The sequence below is a fragment of the Scomber japonicus genome, chromosome 17, assembly GCF_027409825.1.
Source record: "Scomber japonicus isolate fScoJap1 chromosome 17, fScoJap1.pri, whole genome shotgun sequence".
Classification (NCBI taxonomy): Eukaryota; Metazoa; Chordata; class Actinopteri; order Scombriformes; family Scombridae; genus Scomber; species Scomber japonicus.
Genome location: NC_070594.1, coordinates 24,039,553 through 24,051,880, shown reverse-complemented (window position 1 = coordinate 24,051,880; position 12,328 = coordinate 24,039,553). Strand labels below are relative to the sequence as shown.

At 38.6% G+C, this 12,328-nt stretch overlaps 1 protein-coding gene across 5 annotated transcripts in view; it reads right to left on the bottom strand.

Moving 5' to 3' along the window:
• The window catches only part of LOC128376795 (DNA (cytosine-5)-methyltransferase 3A-like), a 57,367-nt gene that overhangs the window by 21,160 nt on the left and 23,879 nt on the right, over window positions 1-12,328 (bottom strand). The window contains exons 1-4 of one of the 5 annotated variants that reach the window (XM_053336649.1): window positions 10,816-10,985; window positions 8,847-8,970; window positions 8,449-8,486; window positions 8,181-8,297 (exon numbers count right to left, since the gene is read on the bottom strand). The exons of 2 other annotated variants lie outside the window; for them this stretch is intronic. In XM_053336649.1, the coding sequence (XP_053192624.1) occupies window positions 8,181-8,297; window positions 8,449-8,486; window positions 8,847-8,970; window positions 10,816-10,851 (315 nt within the window). In that variant the 5' untranslated portion in view covers window positions 10,852-10,985. Of the gene's footprint in view, window positions 1-8,180; window positions 8,298-8,448; window positions 8,487-8,846; window positions 8,971-10,815; window positions 10,986-12,328 lie in introns of those variants that run through there. 2 more of the 5 variants (XM_053336652.1, XM_053336648.1) reach the window with 2 other exon arrangements.

Sequence of the window (12,328 nt, the reverse complement as noted above, 5' to 3'; positions counted from 1 at the left end):
GGCTGATGCCAAACAGAGTGGACACACGGACCGAGTGCACGACGACCAACTGTCGGCTTTGTCTGTCAAGGCTGTAACGTGACATGTGTTGACTCTCTATGTTCATCTTTTAACTCTGTGTGCAGTTTGGCTGATTTGTGCAAACTGGAAGCTTTAAGAAATAATCCAGCTTGTGTTATCTCTGTCTTTTTTTTTCATAATTAATGCAATATACTAAGATGACAAGAGCCATGGCATGCTTTTTAAAGAAGGGATGCAAAGGGATGGGGTTCACTATTTTTTAAGTCTGTCTTAACCTGACAGACAAGCGCCCAAATTAACATTGACGCATGTTTTGCTTTTCTTGCCATAATCATTCCTTCTGTTCATACTGGCCATTAGAAGATCCCTTCATAATGCACTTTCAGTGTAAGTGATGAGGGCCAAAATCCACAGTCCTCCTTCTGCCAAATTCCCTCTTTTCGCTACGATTCTTCCACTGCAACTCAGCAGGAAAACACTGATGACACACAAAGATAATTTTTTTTTACATAACAGTCTGTAACTGTGGAAGATGTCTGCTTTATTTGACTACCTCAGACGGCTGTATTTTATTATAATCCTGGCACTTAGGAATAAAACTGCATGTGTGATTTCACGTGAGGGACAAATAAAGGAGGGATGGGTAGAAAGACAGAGAGAGGGTTGTAATGTTGTGATTTACGACTTTGAACCCTGACAAACCCCGTGGCCTGGTCAGTGTTTTCACTCTTAGTGCCGCCCTCCTTGACCTCCGACCCCTCACCCCGTGACCTAGCCAATGAGCCATTGCTTAAACCACGCCCCCTTTATGACCGTGACTGACCCTGACCTCGAGATGAACTCAACAAACACACACAACACACACACACACACACACACAATTAAGAGAGCTGTTGAGACCCTCTCTCACACTGTCAATAGACACCAAGTGACTGCTCTTTCATTAGCATCGATCGCAGCCGTGGGACATGTTAAAGAAAAACAATCAGTGCTTTTCCATGAAGCTTTCCTGAAGTCTCTTCTAATGAAACGCACCGAACAATGTCTGTCAGATGGCTGTTTAATGACAATACCAAATTGTTTGACCTGACTTTAGTTGCTTAGAGTTATTCTCTAATTACGAACATGTTTCGTGGAAAGTGGCAATGGAAGCCAAATGACCTCTTGTAATAAAAATGGATCAAACAATGTTGGTCTGATGGCTGATTAAGGACAAAACCAAAGAGTATCAATCCTGGAGTTGACCCTGGAGCGTAATACAAATGTAATAAAAGTGGAAATGCTTTTTTAACTGTTCATCTAAATCACTGGGGAAGCTGGGGAAGGGCTTAAAACGTAAATTTGAAGGTTCACAAGATGATTAACCGAAGAGGAAAACAGAAAAAGACATTTACTACTTCTTCAAAAAGTGATGCTTTTTCCATCTCTCTAATCTTTGATTTTTTTCTTGCAAATGACTTAATATCACGATATATTTGGGACCCTTCGTGTAATAAACGCCTTTGGTTGAACTGGTCACAACCGGTAGATGAACTAAATATGCGAGTAAAGTTCAGAAGGTCAGAAGCCAAAAAGGTTGCGAAATATGGTTTTACACTCTTTTTTACATCATCACTGCATCCAGAGAAAACTCATATGAAAGAGCCTTGAATGTCATTTGCACCTTACAAGTGCAGCAAAGTTATAAGCTTGAAGTATTTAGACAGAACAACCCAAAAAAAGAAGGGTGGATGTGAAAGGGGGGATATACTAGGGATTCTTGTGCATGTCCTCTAAACAAGTGAGAAAGACTTTAAACTGATAATCAAAACTCTACTCTTAACTCAATCAAATAAATACAAAAGAATATAAAAAATGATCTCTGCTCAGTCACTCTTTCAATGTTTTACTACTGAGATCTCTCAAAGCAGTCAGCAAGAAGCCACAAGAAGGGAATTGACTTTACTTCTAGCATAGAGGATCCCACATAAACACAAACTTGCCATGAAATAACTTCCTGGTAACAGAAACAGCTTGTATCACTTCCTGTTTTAAACCAAAACTGAGCCTTCGTTACTTTATAGAGCTGCAACACGCGCACACATGGAAAGAAAAAAAAAAATTTAAAATCACTTACAGACCGGACATGGCAGTGTTCCTCCCTGGCTCTCTTTCTCTCCGTCATTTTCTTGGTCAGTCTCTCTCTTTCTCTCACCTCCTCCTCCTCTTCCACCTACACTTTCCTCTCTGAGTGTCTCCGTGGCTACATTCAAGCCCTCAAGCCTTCTTTACCCTCTCGCTTTCTGCTGATTGGCCAGCAGTAAAGTGTGTGATTTACTGGCTCCTTCACCTAACAGATGCTTAGGTGAACTTCCCTAACACACACTGAGCAGTGGTGTGGAGTTATGTCTGGTAGCTGGGGGTTAAAGGGTGCTGATGACGACAATGACTACACACACATACATGCAAACACACACACAGTCTTTGCCAGTGTTTACGTGTGTGTGTGTGTGCGAGGTGTGTATGTGCACTGAGGTCAAAGATTACATAAGCCTCAGAGTTGACAAGGCAATAGGATGTGTTAGGGTCAGGACCTCACATCCATACACACACACACACACACACACACAGATGTACACACACACACACATACACTAAGGTCTTCACAATACCGTGAAACTTCAGTCACATGAGACAGTTAAGAGTTACAAAAAGGAAAGGACAGTATGTGTTTCAAGTTAGCGGAACAATTTTCATTTACAAGTCTGAGGAGCTGAGTCCAGTAAAATCTTTTATTTAAAGGACCATTGTGTAGAATTTAGTGATATCTAGTGGTGAAGTTGCAGATTACAACCAACTGAACAGACCTCCCCTCACCCTCCCAAAGAATGCAAAAGTTCCTTTCTAGAGCCAGTGCTTGGTTTGTCTGTTCTGGGCTACTGTAGAAACATGGAAGAGGACTCGCTACCCATGTAGATACAAAGGGCTCTTTCTAACGCAATGAAAACATAATTCATCTTATTTCCACGGGAAAATACACTAACTAAACTTTGTACTATATACTTATTAATAATATATTCAATTTCTGCCAAGTCTGTTCCCCTAGATGCTACTAAATCTTACACACTGGTCTTTTAAAGCTGCACTTACTTTTACGATTTAGTTTTTTGGCCACTAGGGGGCAAAATACTTCCTCACAGAAACTCAAAACCCTGCCATTTAAGAGTTTTGGGGGAATATATTAACAAACCATTGCCTATTTACTAGGACTGCAACTAATGATTATTTTAAATGTCACTTAATCTGCCGATTACTTTCTCAATGAATCAATTGGTTATTTGGGCCATAAAGTGTAAAAAATGTGAAAAATGTTTAGCACTGTTTACCAAAGCTCAAGGTGATGTCCTCAAATGTTTATTCTGACCAACAATCCACAACCTAAAGACATTCAGTTTACTGTCATAGTCAATTAATCTCTTATCAAAATAGTTGGTGATTAGCTTAATAGTGGGCAGCTCATTGATTCATCGATGAATTGTGTCAGCACTACTATTTACACATCCAGCAGATACTGAGTCCTGTTTCTCCTAAGGCCAATACTCTCTCTACTGTTGGCTCTGTTTTTGGTCTCCACCAACACCTGAGAGAAACATTCAGCTTTGTAGATGAATGTTTCACTTTCTCCACCAGCTAGCAGCTTAGTTTGTGTGCCTGCTAACTGGTGCTGGACAGATAGCATACAGTATGCTAAAAGCAGCTGTGTCCTGTGGCTGCAAATGAGGCTGCAGACGCGGTCAGACTCAACCATAGTGTAAAAACCAAAACAATGTGCTTAAAGAGGCTAAAATGCTCTGAGGAGCTGCAGAGATGCTTGTTTTTTTTATGTGGGTTTAAAAATATTCTAAATAACTGGCTTTGCAAATGTTTTATGAGGAAGGAAATGCATTTAACTCATTTGTTAGGCCTCAAAAATACATTTAGGTGAGAAAAAAACCAAATGAAAACATTATATTGTTTGTAAACAAGACAACACCACAGAGAATTTTCTGGATTTTTGAAAATGATGAGTATAACCTAAACTGTGTTTTATTGAGTGGTTAGAGGTCAAAATAAGATCACAGCTGAGTGCGTGCACAGCGTGTGACTTGCTAAGTTGAATCATCACAAATTGAGGTTAAAGTAGTGTATTTTCTACTGAGAGGAAAAAAAGGGCAAACTCTAATATATACAGCACGCTATACCCGTCTCACTATTTATTTTCTTGGCTAGAACTTTAGACATGAAGTAAGAGGATGCCAGATTTTCTTTACTTTTATCCCAAAATGGAAAAGACTCTGAAAAGTTACCAGGTTTCCCTTGAACAGCAGCGATGGGATATTGATGGGGGTGTTAACAGCTGGCTGCAGTTCAACTGACTGACAGAGTAAATACACACACAAACCTGGAACTGCTTAACCTCTGTCTCCGTCACTGATTTCACCCCCACCCTTCCCTCCCCCACCCCTTTGTCAAACACAAACACACACACACATACATGTACAGACACTTTCTCTCAGTTTTTCTTTCACTCGTTCACTTTGTCAATATTTGTCTCCTTTCTTGCTTTACATCTCCATCTGCTCTTTTAGCTTTCTCTTTTCTCTCCGATCTTTCTTGCCTGCTTTTCTTCCTGTCTTTTTCCTTTACATCTTTCGTCTCGCAGTTATTTCTTCGCAACTAATAATTATTTTCTCAATGAATCAATTGATTGATCTATAAAAGGGAGAAAAATGTTGATCACTGTTTCCCAAAGCCCAAGGTGACGTCCTCAAATGTCTTTAGTCCTGACCCACAGTCCAAAACCCAAAGATGCTCTGTTTACTATCATAAAAGACAAACAGAACTAGAAAATATTCACATTTGAAAGGCTGAACCCAATACTTTTTTTCTGAAGAAAATCATTCCAAATGATTTATTGATTATTAGAATATTTTCCTGTCGGCCTCTCTGCCAACTACTTTCAAACGAAGGCGAAAAAATGCCCAAAAATAAATCTTTAAAAAAAAAGTTGCCAGCTAATTTTCCTTGGATCACCTCTTCGATTACTCGTCCAGTCATTGCAGCTGTACTTCCCACTATTCTGCAGCATTTCTGTTTTCCCTTTGCAAATCTCCTGACTTCACTTCTTCTATTTTCCTTACTTTTTTCATGTGGCCTCCTTAAATTGCATTAGAGTACACTTTATTTGAGTATTTCCACTTTGTGCTACTTTTCACTTCCACTCAACTACAATTCAAAGTGATCTGTTTCACTTCATACAAGTTCAGCTTTCAAATGTGTTAATCATAACATTAATAATATCAGATTTAGTTTGCTGATTAATGTTCTGATGATCAACTAATAGATTAAATGATCAATCACTTAATGATACATGATTATTAACAATCTAATAATGTAGTATTATGATATGCAGAATTTTAAACAGTGCTTTTTATTGTAATGATACTTTCACTTCAAGGATCTGAATACGTATTTTCCAATAATGTGCTCATGCAGTTCCTTCCTTTCTTTCCTTCCATTCTTTCTTTGATCCTGTTTTTTTTCTTTTCTTTAAATTACATGAAGAAAAGAGCCTACCTTTTTGCCTCAGTTTCTTTCACTACATTCCAGCACACACATATTGCTTGTAGCTTGAGAGAGATAGAGTGATGAGTCATTAAGTGACAGGAAGTCACACAAGCTCTACCTCTCTTTCTCCATCTGTTACATGCACATACAACAATCTGCAGTGTGAAGGCACAAGCTGCTCTCAGTTTGACTTGAGTTTATGTGTTTTTTCTTATATGCTTCAATCATGCATGGACTAGTTCATATTAATCTGCTACAACATTAATGAATTAATAGTTTGTTATCATATTGAAGGATAATTGTTAATGTTGAGGTGATATCTTGTCACACATCTCTCTAAAGTTCAAACGAGAGAAAAAGGAAACTACAGCCACAACTGGGTGCCGCCTGCTCTCTTGGTCTCACAAGACTCTTGTCTCCCACATACTCTTTGGCTTTCACTCTCATATATCTGCCTGCCTGCCTGTCAATCAGTCTCTATGACTTTCACTCCCTTTCATGACCACACACACATCCTGTCTACACACACATACATACATTTCTTGAATCCACAGACCCACACTCACACCCCACAGTCTTTTCCCCAGTGATACCGTTTGTCCTCAATGCACTAGTACCAGATGAAATATTTTACATGTTCATGCATGAAGAATCTCTTATCTTTGACTGGCAGTGATGACAGAAGACTTTTGTCTTTTGTCTCGCTTCTGTTTTGTTTTCCTAATACAGAGAGAAACTAGTCAAACATTCACCAGCTATCAGCGTTGGGCCCACCTTGGGTCATTTAACAGCAGGCTCCAAACAAAGGGTACTGTTACCCCAGGAGGAACTTCTGTAGTTTTTCTGCAAATTATGTAAAGGAGGAAAATTAAGAGTCAACTTTGAATACAAAGGTGTCAAAAAGGTGAAAAGGTGTTGGGCTTGTGTTTAGTGTATTTACAGTCATGATAATTAGTAATACATAATTAAAAATTAAAAAAAAGCTGGAACAATTAGTCAACCTTTTCAATAGGTTTTTCGACTATTTTGAGTCATTTTAGTACGTCATCTTAAGTTTTAGGAAACAGTGAGCAATATTTTCACTATTTTTCTGACAAAGACCAAAAAAGTAAAATGAATAGATAATAAAACTGTTAGTTGCAGCCCTAAGACCCAAATCCTAACATTTTAGTTTTGAGTCCTACCCAAGTCATTATGCTGCCTTCATTTAATCTAACACCACTTTGAAACTATTTTAGATTACATTAATCTCTAATGAGAATGATCATTAGTTGCAGCCCTCATATATCTAAGTGATATGTCAGCACTTCTCTACAGGTATGTAACTGTGGTGCCCCTCAGTGGTAAAAGGTCAAAATAGAGCTAAATGTAATGGATAAATGGTGGAAATGTGAAGTCCCATCCCATCTATCAACTGTAACAGGTAATTTGAGCCTATCTGATAGGGCTGTGAGGGTGGGTTGCATGAATAAGTACAACATTAATACACTTTAAGGCGGTGCATTTTCCAATCACCCAAATGTGGATTCTCCTTTATAGACAGATGGTGTATGACAAGGATTTGCAGCCGCTGAAAGGCAACATTTTCAGTTTCACTAGTGCTGCATTGTGTCATTGCTAGGGTTACAGTCACTACAGAAAGCCAATCGAAACAATGCAGTCCACTTTCCACCAGTCAATTGTGTGTCTGTATAGAGAGGAAGTCCACTCCCATCCAGTGTAAACAAATAAACTCCCGAGAGGAGCGACGGGGAGGCAAACAGCACAACGAAAATGTGCGACAAATGCCCGAGGAAATGTCAAACAATAAATGCAGGTTCAACAAAAGATGATGACAAAATTGGCAAAAACTATCTCTGGGGTTTGACTCAAAATAGAATGTCCAGTGTATAATATGCTGAAGATGCTGGCTCCAACAAATACAAGTAATGCTGGCTAAAAGATAATTAAATTAAAATAAAGCTCTGTCATTGAAATGTGCTGACCTAATTCAAGTTTATTAAATGTATTAATTCCCTGATAGGTTATTTTAAATTGTACAAACAGTCCTCAAAACTCATTTTTATGACATGGCATGTGACTGCTGTCTTTTTTTATTGGAGAAAAGATGGGCATTTAACAGAAATAGCATATATTGAGATAAATACCTCTATCACATGAAAATGCTTGAAGGGGATTTCCCTTTTACTTGTAATGAGAAATACACAGAGCAAACCACAACTGACTGCTCAACTATTTTGGTTGCTTTATAAAGCAACGTTCTCATCTACAAAGTCTTTCTGAGGATGTCCGCCAATTAAACTTTGTTTTACAGTATTAAGAACAAAGATATTCCAAAATTAAAAAGCCATCAGGCGGACTGTTTACATGAAAAATGATGATCTGTCTAAACTCTATAAACCAACCACAAAACAACAGAACAGAAGGAATTTCCCTTCCTAATGGGCCTGTTTACTGTGATTGAGGTCTTTACATGATGTATTTTTATTCTAATTGGGTTTTTAAATGAAATTAAAGCATTGATGCTTCTGTAGCTATAAATTCACATGGACAGAGTCCTGTCTCTCTCCCACCTCCATCTTCCAGTTTCTGAGCCATTCTTCTCTCTGTCTCCTGCTGATGTAGTACGGATCTCCAGCCTGGAAAGTCACTCTGGGAACTGGCCTCCTCCGCAGCCTCCCAGTCTCACCCTGCACACACGCATAGCCACAAAATGCATGCTATACTTACTATACTCTTAAATCCGCTTGTACCATCAGAGTGGTTAGTTTCATTTTTGGGTGTAAAAAAAGAAGGGGGGAAAAACAGCATCAGAGGTGGTGAAGGTACTGGTTTACTCACCTCTCTGGGGGAGTCGCAGTTTCTGTCATCTGGCTCGTCTGCAGGAGAAGAAAAGTTACAGGAAATGGCCCATTTGTACAGATTTAACAAGAGGTTTAATGAGGAGGTAAACTCATGGTTTTCATCACTTTTCTCCGGCATCCATATTTAAAGTCGAAATGCCTTCAAACAACAAAATCTGGAAGTCGTTTTGCTGTTAAAATTTCAGGTACACTGACAACAAGTACTCTGTAAGACTCCTGGGTTCATTTTTTTAATAAATTAGACACATCATGACTGTCAAACGTCTATGATGTCAGCAAGTTAGCTGTTGTATACTTCAATCAAAGGCTTCTGTAGATAAATTAGATATTTTACTCACACTACTGCAATAACATGACATTGCATTAAATCTATACCCTTATTCTTCTCGGTATGCTCCAGTTTCCGACGCCCGCGCTTCTTGCGAGGGGAGGGGGAGGGCTCCGGCTCCTCGGGCGGCGTTGGGGGGGCGTTTGCACAGGGGTCAGAGGTTGCCATCTCCTGGGAAACAGACGAAACACAGTCGACGTCTGAGAATACTGCTACTCGCCCTCGTCTAGACTCATCAAAGGGCTCCACAGACATAATAATTGTGCACACACACATGTACAGGCCTTATATTACACACATAAAACACGTGCATACACACACAATCAAAGAGCTACCGCAAAACATGCACATACCCATTAGTCTGCCCTTGTTAGTACAATGCAGAGCAGGTATGTCCAGCAGAGTGTGTCTGCATAGGATCAGTGTAATAATCCCATTAACACACATGCACACTTATGAGATGAGAAGGGGAGTGTGGATGATGTTTAATGTGTAATGATTAATGAACACAAGTCAGTGGTAATCTTTATGTTACATGATACTAACCACTTGTTACAATTAGATACAATGTCAAATAATCACTATGAAAATCAAACAATACTATTTTATAAAAGTATTGTATTTACACTGTAAAACATTTAGATGTCAGCACGCTGTTTGTTTAAGTATGCACTCAATCAATCTCTGGTGTACAAGCCAATCTCTAATTCAATGGTTTATCCGTTAGCTCACCAGCATTAATGATGCTAAACTTTAATTATTCATTGGTGTCCTACACATGTGTCCACTCTAAAAGGCCAGCAGGGTTTTTACATGTGTGTGTGTTGCTAACAGGCTAACAGATTTTTATAGATGGATAGTTAAAAAGTGGGGAGCAGGGGTGAATGTCAAGCTCAAAGGCTACGCTAACGCTAGCTAGTGTAACAAGCCCACAAAGACTATAATGAGCAGGTGAGAAGGCCTATAAAAGGCGTAAAAGGTGACTAAAAGGGCCTGAGGACAGACTGTTACACCAGCATGCACTTTTAACACAGTAAACTCAATGCAGGGGCAGAGGCTTTTCTTACATACATGGGTTTTAGGTAACATTCAACTGCTTTTAGTGCCCCAAAACATCCCACATATACACTTTTTTTTGTGTGTGGCCATGTATAGGGCCATACATTTGCCACTGTGTTAACCCTATTCTAAATGTTTCTGCAGGGTTGAGCTCTAAAAACATCAGCAAGGTTGTTTTTTTCATCCAGTCTGCATGTAGGCAGCACAACTTTTCCCTTGTTCCTTACTGAGAATACTGCATCACATTACAGTGCTGGCAGTAGATAATGCTTTGATAAACCAACATATTCAAGTTTAATTTGATCTAAAAAATAGGGACACTAGTGATATTATAAGTCATTACAAGCTTGTTTTAACTATATAAGTATTTATTAATGTTAAAATGTGAAGAGAAACATGTTCAGACAAATTAAAGTGAATTCACTTGACTGGAAAAAACAAAAAAAAGATATTTCAAAATTAAACATTTCATAGACTCCATGTAAATACATAAATGGCATTATGAGTAAAAACACAGTACATCACATTAAAACAATAAATCAATGTTAGCACTTTCAAATACTTGCTAAGTCAAATCAAACATGTGCTTCAAAAAATATGCACATTTTAATTATTGCGGGAACCTAATAACAGCAGTAACTTAGCTCACATGAATTTAAAAACTGTGTGCACAAAACAATCAAAAAACGATGGTATAAATTAACCGAGATCAGAGTACACAGGCTCATCTTATGCTTTAATATGAAATCAAAATGAGTGCACCAGTCTCTGTCTTGTGCACATGCAACACCATCACGTGTCCTTGATGTGAACACATGGCCTTAACATTTATTGTTTTAACCCCGGGATAAAATTAAAGCTGCATTAAGCAATTTCTGACCATTAGGAGGCAAGAAAGTCTTGTGATAATATATCAGCTCATACTGCTAATGTTGTAGCAAACAACTGACTACTTACACATTCAGCAGACACAGAGGAACATGGACTTTCCATTGCAGTCGTCTTTTTGGCCGCCTGTCCAATGTAAATGCATTTCAGCCCTGGTTTGGTCCCCCAATTCCTGAGAAAAATATCTGGATGTCTTTGGATTGCTATATATATACGACGTTCTTCCGCCACTTGTTAACTTTCGCCTCTGCGCCATTTACCACTGTACAGGAAGTGACAGTCAGCTTGTGAGAGCAGGTGCGATGTTTGGGTTTCATTTAGGCCGAATGAACCAAAACTATGACCTGAAAGCAGCCAGAAGTTGCACGGAGGTACAGACTGGAGTGTTGACTCACATAACAGGAAGTTATTTGATTGCTTAATGCAGCTTTAAAGTTATACTGAGGCTATTTCTCCTCACGACAAGAACTTACTTCACAGATATCTCTCACCACTATAAACAAGCCAACCGTGCTTCAACTCAGAGGACATTTTTAGAATTGGTCATGAGAGCTGAATTGACACAGACACACAATACTTCGTACAATAAACTAGTGGTCTTTTTTTTTAAAGTCTTTTTTAACACTTCCTTGCTTCCTGAACTTCCTCTTCTCTAAGCATCTCTAACTTTGATCTTGAGTCACAGACTTTGTGGAAAGTACCTGACTTTACTCGTCAGCTGACAGACCTGAGCTCATCAATGAAAAGAGGCTTTCAGATTGGATGAAACTTTGATGATACCCGAGGGGAAGGCTGAGCAGAAAACAGGATGTAGCAAACAATAAAACAATAGTGTAAGTCCCAAAACTAATAAGAAATAAGCAGCCTTATATATTGTAAATAAAGAAAATAAAAGCATGATGGCTTTAGATGTAACTGAAGTAACTGTTTAAGCTGCATTGCTTGTTATTTACACTGTAGTAGACACAAACATGCAAGAAGTGTGTGCAGACAAGTCAATATGTGCTGCTCCTGTCTTTAATCTGACATTTGGAGGAAATGCAAAGTCCATTTGTCCTAACTCTTTCACAGGTTTCATACAAGTGAACAAGCTAAACATGTTTCAACCTCAGCTACAATATGCCTCACTTTCATGAGCTTCTTGTTCATTTGAATTTTTCTGTGTTATTTGCTTCAGTTTTGCTAGCTAAAAGTTATTACTAGGGCTAGCTACTTTGGTTATGTTGGCCAAAGTAGCTATTCCTAGTTGCTGGATTAAGTTTGCTATTTTTCTTTACTTCTCAAAAGCAAATAAAAACTAAACTGGATTAAACTGATTATTTTAACCATTTCCTCGTGTAGTCTACAGAGATGTCATTCTTTAAAGGTTAAAAGATGTAGCGAGTGTCTACAGTTATCAAATCAACTCAACTCAACTATATTGTGTGACAGTGTGTGTTTTTAGTCTCGCACGTTATTTAAACCTTTCTGCACAGTGATTTCGTAAGCTATTCTGATGATTTTTGTTCATAGAGGACAGTTGTGTCCTCCGCAGTGTTGACAAAAAGAAAGTAGGAAAAACTATGGATGCGGCTGGAAGACG